General features: G+C 39.1%; 1 protein-coding gene across 1 annotated transcript in view; it reads left to right on the top strand.

Moving 5' to 3' along the window:
• LOC103716998 overlaps positions 1–22,434 on the top strand; it is a 46,619-nt gene that overhangs the window by 5,584 nt on the left and 18,601 nt on the right. Inside the window, exons 3-6 of the mRNA XM_008805221.4 lie at positions 1,321–1,439; positions 1,651–1,701; positions 12,734–12,905; positions 13,006–13,323. Of these exons, the coding sequence (XP_008803443.1) occupies positions 1,321–1,439; positions 1,651–1,701; positions 12,734–12,905; positions 13,006–13,323 (660 nt within the window). The remainder of the gene's footprint in view (positions 1–1,320; positions 1,440–1,650; positions 1,702–12,733; positions 12,906–13,005; positions 13,324–22,434) is intronic.

Below are 22,434 nucleotides of genomic sequence, written 5' to 3'. Positions count from 1 at the left end.
TTCTTTTTGTCATTCTCCTTCCCCATCTCCTTTCTTCTTCTTCTTTTTCTCCTTCTCCTTCTCCTTCTTCTTCTCCTAAATCTCCTCCTCCTTCCGCTCCTTCTTCTCCTTCGCCTTCTCCTCCTCCTCCTCCTCCCGAACATAAACATGATCTTACTATTCAAAGAAGTCATACCAGTGACAATCACAAATAGACGTTATATATTAAAGTCTATGGGGTTGAATTTTAGAATTATATTAGATTTTCCTGATTCTATCAATTCTCCATTAAAACATTTGATATCAGTTTTGAATTATGACAATGTGCAAATATACTTGAGCTTGATGGTTCGTTATCCCTTCTGACTTACATTGTAATGAATTTTTGTGATATGGTGCATTGTAACAAATATGCATCCATACCCGCTGTCCGACATAAAGTGATACATGATGCATGGGACTGCATCAAGCCGGTAAGATTGCTGCTTGGTGTAGGATCATATGCATGGTGTACTAGGAACTATCACTGGAATCTAATGATAAGAACTTTCTCTTTTGTTATTTTGCTTTGCGAACACTCTAGTTGTAATATTTTCTTCACATACTTTTTTTTCCTATTTTAATTCAGCCTTCTTTTAGTTGAATATCCTTTTATGTATCATATGCATGTCTAGTTGAGCCAATATGTGACTGTGGATCACGATATAAATTTGTATGGAGACTACTATTTCTAGCTATTGATGTACAAGATACACTTTTGTGAGTAGGAATTCCTCTCTTGTTTTTTGGGTTTCTAGATACTAGTCTGGGATTATTATTTTTTATTTCTGAAACGGCATTAATGTCTATCTAGCAAGCATCTATCATCCAGAAAATGACCTCCTGATTGAATAAAATATTTCTTTTCTATTGTCATAACAAGGGGCTTCGTGAAGTTCACTATGAAAATCTATGTTTTTTAAATTTTTCCTTTTTCAATAGCAATAATGGGAACTTATTGCCTTTTGATCTGGATATTTTGATTGGCATGCGGAAGGTTCTTGTTAGTGTTTTTCTCATATTCTATATAAGCATTCTAGATTTTGTACATGCTGCTGATATTTCAGATTTTTCCTGCTCTATCAGGAAAGTGCACCTCTACTAGTTCTTTGCTTAGCGTTCTGAAAGTGAGAGACAGCTAGATCTTTGGCTGCTAATTCCTAGTTGTTTATGCTTCTGCTTGTCTCTGTAATATTTCTTATTATTTTTCCCCATTTTAGTGATGCTTACATGCTTATGTGATTATGTTTCTTTCTGGCCATCTTGTTATACCATGCTATATAAACATTAAATATTAAGCAGATTTTCGCACTCAAATATGGGGAAGCTCACAGTTTGTGGACATTTTCTGGTTATCAAGTATCATTTCTAAGTACTAAGCAAGATTCCAAACTGGAGTATGGCTCTATTGACTGGTCAAAGTGAGTTTTGGTCTGTGACATGCATGCATCCATGAACATATCTGTCATTATTTCTTTTGAATTAAGTATTTCAACTAAATCTTTTCACTAAGTATGTCTTTTGCTTGCATTGGCATGTAGCATAGTTGAATTATCCTTTTCTGTTTCAGTCATGTTGGCAATGATGGTATTTTCCTGACTATTGTAAAAACTCTTTGTTCATATGTGATAGCTATGAAGGTGTTATTCTAAGCTCTCTTGAAGGCAAACAAGTGATTTCAAGGTACATACATATTCTCTTAACTTACATATTTAAACCCCTACACCCTTTTTGAACTGTCAAAACTGTCCATTTATTATACTGTGATGATGATATTGATGTTCACATATATTGACAAAGGAATCACTAAGGTAAGGAATAATATTCTTGAAATATTCAGTATTTTTGTCAGATAACTAGAAGAAATCTAATTTTTTTTAAGATTAATTTCTAGACTGGAAGAAACAGCATGATGGATTAGTCGAATTAGTGAATGTTAAGCCAACTATAGGGGCTGGATTTACATATCCTTCTATGCAAACCCTTCATTGAGCTGCATGCTCCATTGATTGTAGCTTCCTATTTATGTACGATTTTCTTAAAATTGGTTCAACCTGAAAATGGTGTGAGACTAACATGATGTCCAACTATAATAGCTGAGTTTCATACGTATACCTAAGTGCATGCATAAATACTTGTATATTTGCAAGGATTTATCAAGATGATTTGTTAGTCATGTATATAAAAATATATAGGCATGCCCAGGGTTTTAAAGTGCTAGATGCTGGTGTCATGCTGGACTGGCACTACCGTACTATGTGCCGCATGCGTGTCTTGCCATGTGCATGTGGTTATGTTTCACTTTCATGCACTAGAATAATGAAAAATGCTCTTTTTTAAAAAATAATTGACCATGTTAAACATCTTGTTGAGGTGTTTAAATGTTGTTTCATCTAAAAAAGAAAAGAAAAGAAAAAAATATACTATTAAGGTAAAAGAACATGGTTTTACCCCTAACAATGCATTGGAGCCAACAAAATCACATTAGGTTACAAAAGTAGACAAAATTGTGCTAAAACATGTAAAATCATGAAAAATAGACAACTCATGATGGAGTATCAATTTATTAATTAATAACATCCTAAGTTATTCCTTTACCTTACAACACTATTAATGTGTCTATACTAGTATCAAATACATATTTTGCCTCACCTTTGTGCATATTGACTGTTTAACAACCTGCTCAACATTCTTATCAGCTGGTAGGTCAATGTTTTATATATATATATATTATGGAGGTATTGCCACTATCATGAGAAACTCATGTATTATTAGTAATAGTATCATAATAACATGTGCCCATGCTAGTATCAAATACATGTTTTGCCTCACCTTTGTACCATATTGAATGTTTAGCAACCAGCTCAACATTCTTATCGGCTAGCAGGTCAATGCTTTATATATATATATATATATATATATATATATATATATATATATATATATATTATAGAGGTATTGCCGCTATCATGTGAAACTCATGTATTATTTGTAATAGTATGATACTATAGCCATAACCATGTGAATCAAGCATTCTCCTAATTATCACAGGTAGTAAATTTGTGAGCACCTCTATGTCATGCTAATGACTTGCCAACATTTCTTGGGGTGGCTAATTTAATCATTTTCTGTTTCTGTGCATGTATTTTGTGTTGACCAAGGTTTGCCGAACTAGTACCAAGACCTGTACTAGTCGGCGGATGGGTCGGTACGGTACCGGTTCGGTATCGTACCGACATGGTATGCTTGGGGGTGCGATTTCGAATTGGCACGCCTATTTTTTTTTTTTTTTGAGTTTTCAAGTTCAATTAATTGGTAATCAATCTTTTTCAACTTTTTCAGTGATTTTAAGTCTAATTTGATATTTTTTTGATATTTGTTGATATTTCTATGATCTTAGTTTAATCTGAATGATACATTTTATTGTTTTAAAACGATACAAAATATAAGATCATTAGTGAGATGCTACATGCTAGAAGATGTCAAATGATCTGAATCCATCTCAATGAAGGGTTCCTTTCATTAAATAAAAAATTCTTTCCTTAATTACAGCCTACCATCAATCTCCTATCAATCAAAATCTTCCTAAACAACTGTTGCCTATCTATGGATATACACTATATAAGGAAACTATATACAACTGTTGCTTATCTATGGATATACACTATATAAGGAAAAATTACAACACACCGACACCAACACACCCACACCAACACACACACAGCTGTACACTGTACAGTGTACACACTGACATCCCCCCTCAAATTGATGTTGGCCGATCAAGAAGCATCAATTTGTCAACCATGAACTGACGCCGGTGACGTGGTAGAGCCTTGGTAAACACATCAGCTGTTTGAAGGTCGGTGGAAATGTGAGGGAGAGTAATCACATGTTGATCAAGTGCTTCACGAATGGAATGACACTCTACTTCAATATGCTTGGTGCGTTCATGAAAGACCGGATTGGCAGCAATTTGAATAGCACTTGTGTTGTCAGCATGAAGTGGAGTAGGGGTAAGTTGAGGAATACCAAGTTCGCCCAATAGGCCCCGAAGCCACACAATCTCAGAGCATGCTGATGACATAGCACGATACTCAGACTTAGTGGAGGACTTCGATACTCGATCTTGCTTCTTTTTCAAGAAATAAGAGCATTGCCAAGAAACATGCACCAACTAGTAACCGAACGATGAATATCCGCACAACCAGCCCAATCAACTGTAGAGAAGACCTAGTAGGAAAGAATAACCCTTGATCAGAAGTACCCTTCAGATAATGAAGAATACGTCTCATCATGGCCAAGTAGAAATGTCGAGGTGCCTGCATAAACTGACTGACCTACTGGACTGCAGAGGAGATATCAGGCCTGGTAATCATCAAATAATTCAAACTCCCTACCAGCTGCCTATATAGGGATGGATCAGATAATAGCTCACCCTTCTCCTAACGTAGCTTCAAATTTACCTCCATAGGTGTAAGTATCGAGTTTCCTGACTGAAGACCTGCAAAATAATAATCTCCTAGGTATACTTGTGCTGATGCAAAAGCGTATCAGTCGGAGTAAGTTGCACTTCAAGGCCAAGAAAATACTGTAGCGGACCAAGATTCTTCATATGAAAGGAAATCTTGAGGTGCTGCTGCAGCTGCTCAAGAAGCACAACAATCCTAGTAGCAATTTTTCTAAGAAAGAGAGAGGAATCAAACTGACTCTGAGTAAAATCAAAATCAAGAAGAGTAGTACGAAACTTCTCAAACCATGCACGCAATGCCTGCTTTAACCCGTACGGAGACCGCTTCAATCGACAAACCTCAGAGGAGTGAGTGAACATGCATGGAGGAGTCATGTAGATCTCTTTCTTCAGATCTCCATGTAAAAATGCATTCTTCACATCCATCTGTCGAAGAGACCGTCCCTTCGAGGCAGCCATGGCCACGATGGTTCGTACGGTAGTCATCTTAGCCACGGGTGCAAAGGTCTTCTCATAATCAAGACCATACGCCTGTCGATTCCCAAGTGCCACCAGACGTGCTTTATACCTTTCTATGGAACCATCAGGCCGCAGCTTGATTGTATATACCTATTTGCATCCAACAAGCTTCACCCCATCGGAACACGGTACGATATCCCAGGTGTGGTTGTCTTGAAGAGCCTGAAGCTCTTCTTGCATAGCTCGCTGCCAACATGCTTGAGTAGAAGCTTGAGAGTAAGACGAAGGCACAGAAGTAGTATCTAGAGTTGCCTGAAGCGTTGTATGAGAGAAACCATACCTATCCGGAGGGCGAGTGACATGGGTTGACCATCAAGGTTCAGGCGCGACTGGATCAGGCGTTGGTTCAGTGTCAGAAAGAGGCATTGGGGATAGTGGGCGATGTCTCTAATACACGACCTCTGGCTTAAAACGCTCAATAGTACAAGGCACATCATTAAAAGTAAGAAGCATAACGGAAGTGGAATCATGAGTGACACGAGACTGAAAGAAATATTGGTTTTCAAAGAAAACCACATTTCGAGAGACACAGAGCTTGTTAGCAGCCACATCATAACACACAAACCCTTTATGTGCATTACTGTACCCCAGAAATGCACACCGAGCAGCTTGAGTAGCAAGCTTGTGATGTTCAGTGGGTGGCAAGTGAACAAAACAAACACAACCAAATGTGTGGAGAGAGTGATACTCAGGAGCAACACCAAACAAACGAGAATACGGAGAATCATAGTGTAAAATCTAGGAGGGCAAACGATTAATCAAATAAATAGCCGTAGATAGGGCTTCTACCCAAAATTTAGTAGGCATAGAAGATTCAATCAACAAGTTACGAACAACATCCAAAAGATAAATAGGATTGCGATTTAGCAAACCAGCCTGTGCAATCTCAAATTCTGGTCTTAGCTTCATCAGAAATTGATCTCTTTGACTCTCAGCATGGACTACTTGTAGTGCCGCTAGTGCTTCCTTGGGAACCTTAGAATGAACTATCCCAGAATATTTGCTCCACAAATTAAGGAATCCAACATAGAATTGTTCAATAGAGAGATTACCTTGACTGTAGTTAGCAATCTCTAATTCCAACTGAAACCTTTGGGCATTATTATTTTATTTATAAAAACGCCTGAGATAATCCCACAGCTCCTTAGCGGTAGTGAATGATCGAAGATTATTTACCATATGTGGCTCAATTGAACCCAGCAACCAAGACACAATTCGTGCATCCTTGCTCTCCCATTGGTCAAGCTCCTTTGACTCAGTGGGAGCCTTAGACGAGTCATCTAAATGACTCCACAATTCCTTTCCCTTCACAAACATCTTGAATTGGAACTCCCATGTGGAGTAATTTTTTTCATTAAAACGAACAATAAAATTTTTTCCTGACATTATAAAGCAAAATGGAAGAAAAGGGCTGAAAAGTTTCAAAAAAAAATATTGACCTGAGAAAACCCGAAGCACTTCAAGAGAAGAAGAATTCATATCTTAATAACCAGGTCAAGCCGAAACTTGCTTCTGCAGACCAGTACCGAGAATCTCCAAGAGATCTTGCTGCCGAGAATACTGCAAACTGCCGAGAACTTCAATCTCCAGAATAGCCGAGATTGGCTAGCACAGGCACCAGAATCAAAACTGACCAGAAACTAGAACAAAATGCAAGAGCTCGAGGGCTTTACTGAGAGATTGAGATCGAGAAATCCTTAGGATCAGAGGGGAGGCTCTGATACCATGTCAAATGATCTGAATCCCTCTCAATGGAGGGTTCCTCTCATTAAATAGAAAATTCTTTCCTTAATTATAACTTACTATCAATCTTCTATCAATCAAAATCTCCCTAAACAAGGAAACTATATACAGTTGTTGCCTATTTATGAATATACACTATATAAGAAAACTATATTCAACTGTTGCCTATCTATGGATATACAATATATAAGGAAAGATTATAACACACTCACACCAACACACACATAGTTGTACATTGTACACATAGACAGAAGAAACAACATAAAATATCCTCAAATCAAGTAGTGAGGTGAAAAATATAAATTAGTACAATCAATTACATATATTTAAAGTAACGCATACATATCGATATCTAAAATCTTGTCGAGTGGCGATGCCTCTTGTAGATATTCGGATCACTAGTATAGTTAGGAGGTATATCTGTCCATTCATCTATTCAAGCAGCGTTGTAGTCTTGTATGTTCATCCTATAAGGAACGCGCTCTGGGTTATAAGCATTCTCGGATCTCTCACTGAAGCTCTAGCTCTGAGAGGTGTTCTCTGGTTGATAAAAACACTATGAATGGGCCCATCCGAATAAGCTGGCAGCAAAATCCGATATGTAAGATGCTCCGAGTTGTGTAAGGTAGTAACTACCGGAAGATACTTCAGACGCACTATATTATATTCGTATTTATATGAGTCATTGGCTGTCCGTGGCTGCGGATAATAGGATCCAGTTTACGACTCGAAATGTGATATATCTATGAATCCTACTCCACGTGCGAGGTCATCTGCAGCTGCATCGTGTCCTCCTGAATGACCTCGAGAAGCCCGTCTTCTATATGCAATCGGATGCTGGCGGGCTCCACCAGATCGTGCACTATGGTCGCTATCTTGTGTAGCATGTATAAATTGGGACTTACCGGTGAATTGAAGATCACCCAGTTGTTGTCTCATAAACAGTGATCTCATATCCTCCACTTTCTTCTTGATCAGTAGATCCATGACTACCAGAACTGCTGCTCCTGATATCTGAATTTGAGTGAACTGGCTCCTCCACACTGTCCATTAGAGTTGTGGGTGCCTTTTTTGTTTTTCTTTTTTGGTGTGTTGGGCAGCTGGCTCCTTACTCTTCGTGCCTGTTTACCATGGGCATGGGGAACCCACCGTACCAACACAATTGGCTGGTGTTGCTGATACCGAATTCGTGCCACTTGCTGCTTGTTTACCCTTCATTTCTCTCTCTACCTGCTTATCCTTCGTGCGCCTCTCTGTCTGGCTATGTTGGAAGGATGTATGATGCCCTCCTAACCGAGTTGACCGGATAGTATAGTGGCCTCATCTAGATATCTCTTGATCATATCTCTGAGAGCATCTCTCAGTCCGATTTCGATCTTTTTTGTCCGATTCCGGTCGGTTCGGAACCTATTCCGGCCGGTTCGGGGCTGAAACCGAATTTAATAGACGAATCAACCTGGTTCCTCATCGGGGTTGGCTCGGTATGGGCCGAACCGAACGGTTCGGTCCGGTTCCGCCTACCTTGGTGCTGACCAATGGCTGATCCAAATTAGGCCCGGTTAAGTCGAGTTTATTGAATCCTTTTGACCTAATCATCTAGTTATAACATCATCTGGTTGCAACATGCCTAGTTACTTGAATGAATAATTGGCTCAGACTTGGTTTTGGGCCAATTTAACCTGATTATGTCCTGTTTAGATATATATATATGCATGCATGCATTATGCATGTATATCTCACAAAACAAATATTGTAGATTTAATATTTAGATTTGTTTGATTTAATTGTTAGATGTAGATCAAAACCTAATGGTTTGGGTGATGACATTTCACAGATGAGGGAGGGGAGAGACACTTTACATGAACATCTCCATTCCTTGTCCTAGTGTCAATTCCAGTTCTCCCCTGCCTTTCAACCATAGGACGTCCTCATTCATTATGGGCATCCATCAACCTCTGATGACCATTGATGGGACCAGCAGACATTGACAGCCAGTTGCAATCACTTTAGGCCTAATAAACACATTCTCTTCATCTCCCTCTCTTTCATCAGCTGGCTGTGATCTCCATCTCTCTTCATGCACACTCACCTTCAACCGGCATTCCCACTTCTAGCCTTGCTGCCCTCATCCAGGTCTGAACAACATCGACACCACCCTTTGACCCTCGATCACCCAAATTCATCTCCATGTCGAATACAAACACTGACCCTAGTTCAAAGTCTTAACTGGATCAGGTTAGCTTATGATGTCGAATACCTGATTCTTGGCCAGATTATGTTTGCACTTTCCAGTGACTTTTTGCCAGCCGGTTCCCTTATAAGTGATTGACCTTGCAATAACAGGTTGCTAATGTGTCAATTCCTTTTCCAGTTAAGTTCATTGTCCTTTTCCTTACCTAAGTTATGTTGTTGGCACAAGATTCTAATAATTGATATCAGGATTTATTTCAACAATGAATCTGATGATCTCATCAATAGATACCTTTGCGCTTATCCATTTGCTTGACTCTTTTCTGTTATGCGAATTCAAAAATTTGGTGTTTGGCATTGTGTGTCATATTCCTTGAAACTTTGTTAATTCAGTGTTCACTAAGTAAAAGCTCACTAAAATGTTGAAATATTCAAGCTCATTTATTGTGATATGGTTTATAATTTAATTTTATCTTCGTCCATTTCTCTAGCATTTCTGTGCTTATTGCACTCTCTTGGTTCTATATGCTAAATACTTTTCCTTAAATTTTTAATCTTTCAAGTTATTCATGTTATTGTTGGAAAGTACCAGTTCTTTTTACTCGTGCATATATATATCATTCCACTATTATGTCACTTTGTTTCTGTGCATATTAGTGTTTAGGCTCTCTATTTGTCGTATTTTTGAATTGGTTTATTTTCTGTGATCATGTTTTGCATCTGTCTAGTGCCACATAAAACTAATAATATGTCAGTCTCCCTCTCTATCTCTCTCACCCTAAATACTACGAGTTATATAAAGGCAAATCCTTTGTTCAACCTGCCTATTTTTCACCTGCATGAATTGAGGAAAGTTTTCCTCTATTGTATTTGATGAATCTTCATTCAGACAGCTATTATGTTAATACAGTTTTTATTATATCTTACTATATGGTTGTGATTAAAACATAAAACAATTAAAACATTCTATGAGGTATTTTATGTATTTATGATTCATTAAGTGTATAATAAATATAATTCTCCTAAGAAGAACTTGCACCAACTAGTTGCTGGTAATTGTGTTAATTTTGTTAAAGTGAAGGAAAATGAGTTATAAACATGGACCCGGATTCGCTTATTTTTATTGTGATATTATTATATTTATGAGTCTCTTAATACATAATTATGTACATTGTTGTTATAAATGTTATGCCTGATTTGAGACATAACATGGCCATGCTATGGACATGTACAACCCATGATAACACAAAGCCAACAATCATAATCAGCCCACAAATCCATCACAAATAAAATGTAATAAAAAGGGTCCAATTCCATCATCCATTAAGTAATGAAACAAATACTGGTTTAGAGCATCTAAATCCAAATATAAATACCAAAATTTATAATCCTCAAAATTCAAAAAGTCTCTAACTACAAATTTATAATCAATTAAAGAACTAAAGTTCTGCTTCAAAATCGCCAAGCTTGTTAGTGCGAACTTCAAGTCTGGACCATCCTTTGTTCCTAGGGATCTTATTCGTCTAGAAAGAAAAAAAAAGGATGTGAGCTACATAGCTCAGTAAGTAAAACTTACATACCTTATCAGATCAAGCATATGTTTTTCTACGACAATGCATCATTTATAGAAAATAACAGATATTAAAAAAATAAAATATTTTATAGTACAATATGGTAAAGCAAGTTATAAAGCAAATTATGCATTAACAAATCATCCATATTTCGTAAACATAGTTCCAAGCAAGGTCCGCCGTACCGGGTCCGGTGGGCGTACCGGTTGCCTACCGGACCGGTACGGGCCGGTTCGTACCGTGCTCCGGGCGGTACGAACCGGAAAGCTCTTCCTCGTCGGAATCGGGGAAGAAGAAGAGAACCAGAGAGAACGCGGGGAAGAGAGGCAGAGAGCCCACCTTCGGCCGCCATCGGAGAGCCGCGGAGGGGCGTCGGAGGCCGGTGGGGGGCGGCGGAGCCTGCGGGGGCGCTACGGAGGCCGCGGCCGCGTTTTTTAATTTGGGACTTTTAAGTGAAGTCGGCTCCCCCGTCCTCCGCCGGGCTCCGCCGCCCCCCACCTGCCTCCGACGCCCCTCCGCGGCTCTCCGATGGCGGCCGAAGGTGGGCTCCCTCCCTCTCTTCCCCGCTCTCTCTTTTTCTCCTCGTCTTCTTCGTCTCCGGCAAGAAACCGGCCTGTACTGGTTTCCACGGCTCCGCCGTACCGGTAGCTGGCCGGACCGGTTTGTACCGGCCCGTACCGGCCGGTACGGGCCGGTTCGGCATATGCTGGTTCCAAGTTTATATTGCAAATAAATTCATAAATCATTCTTTCCATTTAGCCAAACGTAGTTTAAAACGTTACTCATAGATATTCATTCTATGGCCACTTTATACCCGTGACAGAGCTCGGATTCATAATCAACAAAGCATTATGTTTCATAATGATAACTCTATACCTGTTGGCAGGGCCTGTGTTCATATGAAAGTAGTTACGGTGTCGATTTTTCCTAGTACTAGGGGTCATACATGGCTATCTAAGAGCCTTAAAAGCATTTATATCCCTTTTCTTAAAGCATACACATAAGTAGAGATGGGCATTGGGCCGGGCCGGCCACGGCCCGGCACGAAGCGGGCCGTGCCAGGCACGGCCCGCTTGCTACAGTAACGGGCCGTGCTAGCATATAAGGGGGGCGGGCTGGGTTACGAATTCCTGGCCCGCGGGCCGAGCCCGGCACGGCCCATAAGAGCCTGGGCTGGCACGATTCGCGAGCCAGCACGGCACGGCCCGCGAGCCAGCCCGGCACGGCCCATTAGGGCCTGAACCGGGCCTGGGCCGGGCCAGGCACGGCCTGTCCCCCTTAAAATAAATGAAAATAATTTTTTTTAATAAATTAATAATTTTTTTAAAAAATTTGCTAGACGGGGCACGGCCCGTCTCGTGCCTTACGGGCCGTGCCAGGCACGGCCCATTTCGCGGCCCGTGATGGGCTGTGCCAGGGCCCGGCACGGCCCGCCACCCCACGGGCCTAGGGCCGGGCGTGCTTAGCTTTTAGGCTAAGCGGGCCGTGCCCGGCACAGCCCGTTTACGAAACGGGCCATGCCAGGCACGGCCCGTTTATTCTGTGGCCCGGGGGGCCTGGGCCGGGCCGGGCCCGGCACGGCCCGATGCCCATCTCTACACATAAGTAGGTGAAAAAATACTAAATGGCATGATAAGATTCATGCTTCATAAACATGTTGTTTTCATTAAAAATATTCAGAAAACCACTTTTCATAACAAATTATAATTTTTCATAATACATATGCTGATCCTTTATTTTTAAAAAATATGATATCATCAATGGCAAATTATATGCATGGAAAATATGATAGTTTGAAAATTAATAAAGAGTGTAGGGTTTACTTACCTCTTCTGCCTTAAACCTTCAAACTTCATATTCGGACACCATGAGAAAATATCAGGATTCATTATCTGATTTTGCAATTCAATTTTTCCTCCTCTTACATCTTAAGAAATGTTACATCACATTGCTCTGATATCTTGTTGTTATATCTTGTAATGTTATGTTTCCATTTTGTATCATACCTAAGAAAGCTTGAACAAAATTTGTTTAGTTGCCGTATATGAACTTTTTAATTGAATCAAATATTTGAAGTTTAACTTCTTTTTCTTTTTTTACTTTGATCTCTTTTCTTTTTCTTCTTCTCCTTCTCCTTCTAGAAGATATCTATGGTTCATTCAGTTGTTATCTTGTTCTACATGAGTACTTCATGTTGTATCTGTAACTTGTGCACTGCCTGCAGCCTTATGCTAGAGCCTTACATATCTGTACCACTTATCTGGCTTATTCAAGAAGATATCCTTGGGAAACGCATTTCACATTATACCGAATGGGGCTGGCAGGATCTTATCAGTGAGTGGAGAAGTGCTTTTAGTAGGGCTGATGTCATGGTGTTTCCAGATTTCTCTCTTCCAGTAAAAACCCAATGCTCACTATTTTGTATAAAAGCAGCCACAATTGACTTCTTTTTAAAAAATTAAATAATGTTTGACTAGCTTCTTATTTATTTTTCAGTTATTGTATAGTCTTCTCGATACTGGGAATTTTTTTGTGATTTCTGGATCTCCTGTGGATGACTGGGCGACTGAGAGATATATTAAATCCCATTCGCGATATGAGTTGCGGAAAAAATATGGATTTGGTGAAGATGACCTGCTAATTCTCGTCACTGGAAGTCATTTATTCTATGATGAGTTACCATGGGACTATGTCGCAGCTATGCATGCCTTAGCACCTCAAGTTAAGACACACGCAAGATTAAAAGATCTGGGAGGAATGATTAAGTTTGTCTTTCTATGCGGCAATTCTACAGATGCCTCTGGCTCTTTTCAGGTACCTTATTAAGTGCATGATATAGTTGTGCTATCCTCTTGTAAATTACCTATAAGAAGCAAATGTTGTTGTTGTTGTTGTTGTTTTTGTTATTATTTATGGGCAACTTATTTCAAGTGACATATTGTGAAAGCTTCTCTATTTATATGATATATGACTTGTTTTTGTTCTCCAGTAAATTTATCAGCATATAGAGTAGTTGTATATAACAATCAGTAAGTTTTTTTTTAAAAAAATAATTAAGATATCTTTCTTTGAGCTTTACTCATCTTTTTGACATATTTGTCAACATATGTACTTTGGTGTATATATGTATATCCATGTGTTAAGAAGCAATATGAACAATTTATTTATTTTCATTCACAATTTGTTTGAGGCATAGAGCTGTATTTGTAGCCATATTTTAATGTGAATGCTGTGAATATCAATGCATTTGCTATTAACATGTATCTATAAATTTAGTCATTATTTATTTGTTTTCTGCTCATTATATTTTGTCATGTGACTTTCGTGCTGGATTTAGCAAGAGTCTAAGAGTTGTTCATATTTTTTTATTCTGCTTTACATGTGAGAAATTAATTGGAAATTATAACTATCAATATCAACCAAACTCATAATATCACTTGAGTTTGAATCTTTTATGATGTTAACTAGATATTATGCATGGGCCATACATTTGATTGTTGCACATTTGTGTGCCATCAAATTTATCTTGAAATTTCTCACATAAAGGGCTTTTGTATTTTTGAAAATGTGAATAAGGAAATATTTTCTTGGTTAGTTATGTCATGACTATTTCATCCATCCTATCTTAAGTAGGTGCCTAATGTGCCTGGGCTATTTAGAGGTATGTTGAGGAAGACATTAATCCTATCTTAACCTAAACACCCATACCCCTAGCACCACACAATTATCTCCCTAACGGTGTTGTACAAGGTTCGTCGTTTGGGTACCGAACTCCATAATGGTACCATGCTAGTATAGTGTCAATTCACCTGGTATGGAGTTCGGTTCGGTATATCGAGACTCGGTACGCCCGCTGTAATGAGTTTTGGTTCGTTGCTAGTATGGTATGCCTGATTCCGGGTACACAAAGCAAACTACTGAGTCTTAAGGATGTAATTGGAAACCATGCAAAGCCTAAGTTTTTTCCTGAACTTAGTCTAGGAAAGTATACCACGATGATTTTGGATACAACCCGACCTGGTAATAGCCCAACCGGATCTTGCATTGTTATTGATTGTATCTATGAATTTGTTATTAATCGATGTGACTAGTGAATTTTTGATATTTACTGGAATTTCTTGGCAAAATAGCATGTAATGCTTACAATATCCTGGGTGCAGCTAAATGATAGCCTTGTTTATTCTAATCTCAAATATGATAATTTTTTTACTATGGCAATTTTCATCTTGATTCTCATGATCTGTATGTTTACTAACTATACCTAGATGAAAAGTCAACTGCTAGCAAGATTTTCATTTCAGCTAAGATATTTGTTTGTGTCATTATTAGGCATTTAGGTCAGTATGTTTACGAAGTACTTAACAATATGATGTAGTTAAGATATTGGTCCTTGCTATCTTGGCCAATATAAAATGATATATCACAATATACTAGCCAAAATGATATTAATTTACAGGGCAATGTCACTTCATCATTTTTTTATGTTAGACACTACTTTGGTGGCACACATATCACCTACGATGGCAGGGATGTGTCATAAAAATGGAAGTTGTTGACTACTAGGCATATTGGTGCATGTGGAACATAGGGAAGAAGGGAAAAAGCACAAGGTGGAGCATGAAGGAAACATGCCAAGGCATCAACCTCATATGTCATATCCTCAACCTGAATTCATTAGCCGAGGATGTGGCAACTGCTGCGCACTCATAGAAAACTCTTTCTACAAGCATGCAAGGCATCTCATCATGATATCATAAAGAATTAAATAATCAATTAAATAGCCCAAAATTTAAATAACAGAAATCCAAATTTAATGTATCACAAAATTCCAAAATATCTAATAGTTTTACATGAGCTTTAATAAAATTCTAATAAAAAATATAGAAACCAAAACTCCACTTCTAATCACTCTCCCAAAACATATCCCTATGCCATCTTAGTTCCTAGGATTTGTAAAAATAGTAAAATATCGAATAATGGGCCAGATAGCTCAGTAAATAATGAACACTTTAACTAAATAAATCAGTTAATAAGATAAATAATAATCTATTGAAAATGATCATATGAAATACATCAGTTCAAAATCAAATCTAGACATGCAACATTATTATAACATTATACATGCAAATCCAATCTCTCAAAATTCAAATTTCGTTCATAAATCCAATTTTTTTAAAACATCAAATTTATCTTATCAGCCATGAACTACTATCACAATTATACCATGTGGTTGGGCTAGATAATGAGCTTAGAAATAGTCGTATTGCTAATGCATAACTCCCACTAGCAGGGTATCGAAGTGCCAATATTTAACCCCCACTGGTAGAATATCAAAATGCCAATATATAATATTTACCAAGTAGGATATCAAAATACTAATGTATAACCCCCACTGGCTGGGGATCGAAGTTCCAATATTTAACCCCCACTGATAGGATATCAAAATGCTAATGTATGATTTTTACTAGCAGGATATTGTAGTGCCAACATATAACCTTTATTGGTAGGGTATCGAAGTGCCAATGTAACCTTTATTGGCAGGATATCGAAGTGCCAACATATAACCCCTAGTGGTAGGGTATCGGTGTGCCAATATATAGCCCTCACGGGTAGGATATTGTAGTGCCAACATATAACCCCTATTGGCAGGGTATCAAAACATAGTTTGCGAGTCCAAATTTGTCTCGAATAAAGCTCTTTTTCTCAAAAACATATTTCATGTTTCAAATCCAAAGATAAATAAAACCATGTGATATCGAAATTAATCGAGCATAGTCCATATCGGCATCAATACGTTCGATCATGAGTCATATAATATTCTAGAAAAAGGCATACTCAATAATAAAATACTATGCATCAATTTCATAAATCATGAATAATACGACTTCAAAATCTATTAATATTTTGTAAATTGCCAACAAAATCTAGAAAAGTAAAGCATTACTTACCTCGCAAGATAATCAAAAGCTAAACTAACTCTAGGAATCATCTTCAACACCTAATATCCAAAAATTATATCTCTACTAAAATTAAAATTAAAATCTGAATCTCAACACCCTCACACCGAGTTGAACCCAATAATTGGAAACCGATTGCTCGGAGGTAGTGCCCTACAGACTGTGTTGAATTATGGGATAAAAAGAGAGGAGACCTTTCATGGTTCCCACAAAATGGGAAAGAGGACTTATGGTTGAAAGGTGGAGGTGGTCGAAGGGTGATGCTCTGCAATGATTGCGGGCAGCATCGAACAATGACAAGCATGGCGAAAGCCGGAGAAAGGCTAGAAAGGAGAAGAAAAAGGGCAAGAAAATTTGAAAAAATTCTCCAAAATAGGGAATCATGAAGGTTAGGCGCCAGATCATGCTTTAGCCATTCACTAGCAGTCGAGCTCATGGTCATTAAGGGTCGATGACTCAGTCGAAGCTGGCATAGGATCTATAGTCGCCAAACAGATAGGGGACTTTTCTCTCTATTTTCTTTTCATTTTCTTTTTGAATGAAAAGAGGAGCTTCATGGCCTCCTCAAAATAGGGGAAATGGGGAGAAGGACCAGCGGCTCGAGGGTGGCCGTGGCCGGAGGGTCGCAGTTTGCGGCAACTGTGGGTGGTGGCGGATGATTGGCAACAATGGTGGTTGGTGAGGGATAGGTCTAAAAACAAACCAAGACATAGCTAGAAATAAGGGTTTGATTGGCTCGATTCTGAACACTAGCTTGCATGCCGGTGGTTGGGCTTCGGCATATGGCCATGGTCGGCCAAGGGAAAATGGAGGAGACGATGGCCGAAAAAAGAAAAGAAATCGACAAAAAATGGTGCTAAAATAGGGGATGCCTTACCAATCCAAATCTGATGATCTCACTATAGGATCCCGATCAGTTTCGGCTTTTCGACAAGGTGTGGGATCATCAATAATCTTGATGGCTGTCGGCGGTGGAACTCAAAGAGGTTGCATTGTGGCCTCTCGAGGGATAATGGAGATCTTATATAATCGGCGAAGGCTAGCTTTTCCAACTTCGGTTGGAGATTGTGGAGTCCACCTGCTTAGGCTGAAATAAGGGTTTTTGTCTTGATTCAGGCCACACGAGCCCTTGTTTCAGGCTAGGCTATGGCAAGATCTGCTGAACTGGTATCGTGATCCATATCAATCGACGAGCGGATCGATACAGTACCTGTTCGATACCGTTCCGACACGGTACGCTTGGGCTTGTCGGTTCCGTACCGGTACACCAAATTTTTTTGGGAGTTTTCCAAGTTGATTTAATTATTAATCAGTCTTTTTGAACTTTTTCAATTATTATAAGTCCAGTTTGATGTTTTCTTGATTTTTTTTATGTTTCTATGATTTCAATTTAAACTAAATGATGCATTTTATTGTTTTAAAATGATGCAAAACATAAGATGATTTTGTATGATGTTGCATGCTAGAAGAAGCAACATGAAATATTCTCAAATCAAGTAGCGAGGTGAAAAATATAAATTAACACAATCAATTACATATATTTAAAATAACACATACATATTCATATCTAAAATTTCGTTGAGTGGCGATGCCTCTCGTAGATATCTGGATCATTATTTTAGTCAGGAGGCACAACAGCCCACCCCTTTAACCAAGCGGCGCTGTAGTCTTGTATGTTTATTTCATAAGGAATACATTTTAGGTTATAAGCACTCTCAGATCTCTCGTTGAAGCTCTGGCTATGAGAGGTGTCTTTTGGTTGATAAAACAGCTGTGAATGGGCCCATCCGAATAAGTCGACAGCAAAATTCGATCCGTAAGATGCTTCAGGTTGCGTAGGATAGTAGCCATCGGAAGATGCCTCAGACGCACCATATTTGTATCTGTATGGATCATAGGCTGCTTGTGGCTGCAGATAATAGAATTTAGTATACGACTAGAAATCTGAACCTGATACGTCTATGGATTCTATTCCACGTGTGAGATCGTCTGCAGTTGCGTCGTATCCTCCTGAATGACCTCAAGGAGCCTATCTTCTATATGCAATCGGATCCTGGCAGGATCTACCAAATCGTGCACCATGGTCGCTATCCTGTGTAACATGCGTAAATTGGGACTCACCGGTGAATCGAAGACCACCCTGCGATTGTTTTATAAGTGGTGGTCTTATATTCTCTATTCTCTTTCCGGTCAGCAAATCCATGACCACTAGAACTACTGCTCTTGGTCTCTGAATTTGAGTGAACTGGCTCCTCCTCGACACTTTATTGGGGCTGCAGATGTCTTTTATTTATTTTTTGGTGTGCTGGGATGCTGTCTTCTTATCTTTCATGCCACTTTCTGTTTGCTTATCCTTCGTGCTACTCTCTGCCAGTTTATTATTTGTGCTCCTCTCTGCCTGGTTATGTTGGAAGAATGTGTATCGCCATCGTGATCGAGTCGATCGGATAGTATAGTGGCCTTATCTAAGCATCTCGATCATAACTCTGAGAAGATGTCTCGGATCAGAAATTATGTGGTGACCGATTTTTCTATGGCTATGGCTGATCAACTAGAAGGATGCATGAAATATTGCTTTTTTTCATTGCCCTGCATTGACCCTAGCCTCGCTGGCTACGAAACTGGTCTGTTGTAGCTACAATGGATGCTATATATATTTTTCTAGGTCCGTGGGCAGGTATCAAAAGATACTTATTTCTTATTTTTTTTAAATTTAGGCCTAGGCCACTGTGCGCATGATCGCATCAAAATTTGAATAAATGGACACCAAATTTTGCTAGAGAGTAGCTTGCATGCCCTTAAATACGCTTCCGATTTTACAATTATTTTTAAATTATATATATATTTTAAAAATATATTTTTAAATTTTTAATAATTATATATAATCCAAAAATTGAAAATTTTTATATCATGTAGATCATCCATAGATTTACCACATATAATAAAATCAAGTCCAAACTGAAAATTTTGGCATGATCTTATCTTATTTTGTAAATTTTGAGCTATTTTTTAAACACCCCTAAAAATTAGAGAGAATGAGATAGGGAAGAGAAAAGACATCTTATTTAGGCTTAGATCTTTTTTCAATCGCGCTGAATCGGTGTGATTTCGCAAATTGGGAGGAAGGGGAGCCGTTTAGGCTTAAAACGCCTAAATGAAGAAGAGAATGAGGTGTTGGGAAGGCCGAGGAGGGGGACCAATTCTGAACTAGGTTGACTCAGTGCGAACCGGACGGTTTGCATCGAGTTCGATTGTAGCCGGCTGGTTTCGAACGGTTCCGGCCGGTTTGGGCCTTTTCCGACCGGTTTTGGCTGGTCGGAAGGCCGAAATCGAATCCAATAGGCGAGCTGAACCGGTTTTCTACTGGGTCGGCTTGGTATGGGCCGAACTTGTCCGGTTTGGCCTACCTTGGGCATGGGCTAAAGCGCAGGCTGCGATCCAAATTAAATACCGAGCTAGTCAAGTGGACCAAGCCAAGTTCATTCTGGGCCGGATATTACATCATATTAGCCATGAAAGTTGAGAGAAAGAGAGATATAGGTAGAGGCAAGATTAGTTGTACCGTATTGAACCGAGCAATGCATGCATACTGTATCGTACTAGTTCGATACCGGTACATGGTACTGGGATAATGTCAACACTTGATATGCTGAATTGGCTCCATATCGTACCGTACCGACACAATGATAGTGTGGCACCGGTATAAGGATCAGTACTGAGACAATGTATCTTAGGTATAGGAACCTAAAATCAGAGATAGGAGAATGAGTAATGGAAGCGTGTTTGTGAACTTGCAGTATTGGCATAGAGAATGTGAAGATGCAGCTGGGGGGCTTGCAGTTGAGCTTGCCCAACAAGGTACAATTGAATGGACGAAAGATGTTTTTTTTCCAAATATTAATTTCATTGGTCAAGATTTTGATAATTGTGCATATCAGATTCATCCTACCATCCTGGTATTGGATCAAGATTAACCATCATCTTGACCATGGTCTGCCGTACCGATCGGTACGGGTCGGTACGCGCCGGTACGGTACAACTATATTTTTCGGTTCCGACTATTCGCAATCCTTATCGGTCGGTACCGGCCGGTACCGAACGGCTTGTACCGACCTCAATTTTTTTTGGCTTTTGGCCTGAACTAGCCGAACCGGTACAGTACCGGTTCAGTTCGGTATGGTACCGGTACCGTACCGGTACCGGTGTCCACCGGTACGTCGGTATGGTCGGTACAGCAGACCTTGATATTCTTGACCAAGATAATTGGGATGTTTGTCTGGGTATTGGATCACGGTCACAATGATTAAGATTTCCTACTTTAAAACCTTGAGTGCTAGTTTAAGATGCTCATCATAGATTAGTAAGATATCCTACTTTAAAAAACATGATTGTTATATGTATATATAACTACTGGTTATTGCTAAATTGTGTCAAATATATGGTTTAATAATTTACTTGAAAGTTAATGGTTAGATTTTTGGAGCCAATAAACTTTTTTGCTTTGCAGATGAATGTGGTGTATGAATTATGCACTATGAGCATGTACCATATTGAGGTCACATAATAGAAATAGTCAAGTCATATTATGACAAGCAATAGTTGGGCAAGGTTCAGAGAGAGAGAGCATGTTGATAGAAATGCTTGGTTAGAGGAAATAACTAGCCTTCAGCATTATGAAATATAAATCATAAAGGAGTGGAGAAAACGGTTTGTCATGATCATATTATATATAGTGTTAAAAGCGTACTAAGCCCGTGAAACAACTTTGACAATCAAAAGTGGTGAACTCTCTGATGGATTTAAGGATAAGCTAAGAAAAGAAGTAGAACCCAAAATGCCAATCTGAAAGGCTGGACCAACATATGCCGTACTGGCCCGAACTAGGCGGTACGGAGCGTACCGTACTGATCTGAACCAGACGGTATGGAGCGTACCGTACTGGCCCGAATCAGGCGGTACGGAGCGTACCATACCGGTTCGATATTGGTACCCGGTATGGGCGGTGTACCGACATTCAGTATTTCAAAAAAATTTCGTACCGTGCCGTACCGACACTGTGCTAGTGTAGCACTGGTAGAGATGGCGAACCATGGGCTGGACAGCATGATAGTTTTTGGTATGATTTGTGATGCATTACGTATAGTAGATTGAAGCAAATTTGGGAATATGAGAGATGTGGAGAAGACCATCGAGATCGAGATATTAGTAGCGGTGAACAGTTAGTATGTGCAGGTCTAGGAAGAAGATGATAACTTGAGGCAAACAACCCTTAAACACGCTGTTTTAAAATGAACATGATAGGAGGAAAGATAATATAAGATTGAAGCAAAGGATGCCATATATTCTCATCCCAGAAAACATAGAAGAGAGCTCCAATAATTTCAAAAAAAAAAATGAAAGAAAGACAAGTGTTCGTGATAGAATGTAACCCCCTTTGTAGTCAGAAGCATATGCCTAACATCAAAAGGGTAAACAGAAAGAGAACTAGCTCCGTATCAAGTGTATTCTACAAGCTAGAAGGGATGGCGTATATTTGAAATGGTTGTGCAAGCTTTTATATATTAATCAAGAATTTAGGAATCAACCGTGCTAGTCCATACTAGTATGTTATGTGCCATACAGTCATATAGAATTGGGACCTAGCAACCTGTGTATATTATAAGGTTCTTAGGCGAATTGCTTCAGTGCAATCGCAGCTGAGGGAACACCTGTTGATGTTGCTCTATAACAAGCTTAAAGGTATGAGGACACTTATTCTACTTCTTTTAAATGGGCCTTCTCAATAGGCATGACATATCAGTGTGCCACAGCATAGTAGAATGTGAAATGCAAAACTAGTGGTCGGTGGTTTTGCAATAACCAAATTTGAATCCAGTTACCATTGCCAGCCCTACAAGAGATGTGCACCAAAGCATTGATAAAGTGCTTTGAGTTGGCAACTTTTGGTGTCCTGAGATGCCTAGGTCAT

This window comes from Phoenix dactylifera, chromosome 2 (genome assembly GCF_009389715.1).
Source record: "Phoenix dactylifera cultivar Barhee BC4 chromosome 2, palm_55x_up_171113_PBpolish2nd_filt_p, whole genome shotgun sequence".
NCBI lineage: Eukaryota > Viridiplantae > Streptophyta > Magnoliopsida > Arecales > Arecaceae > Phoenix > Phoenix dactylifera.
Note: the sequence above shows the minus strand (reverse complement) of the source record. Positions and strands in the feature narration are given on the sequence as shown.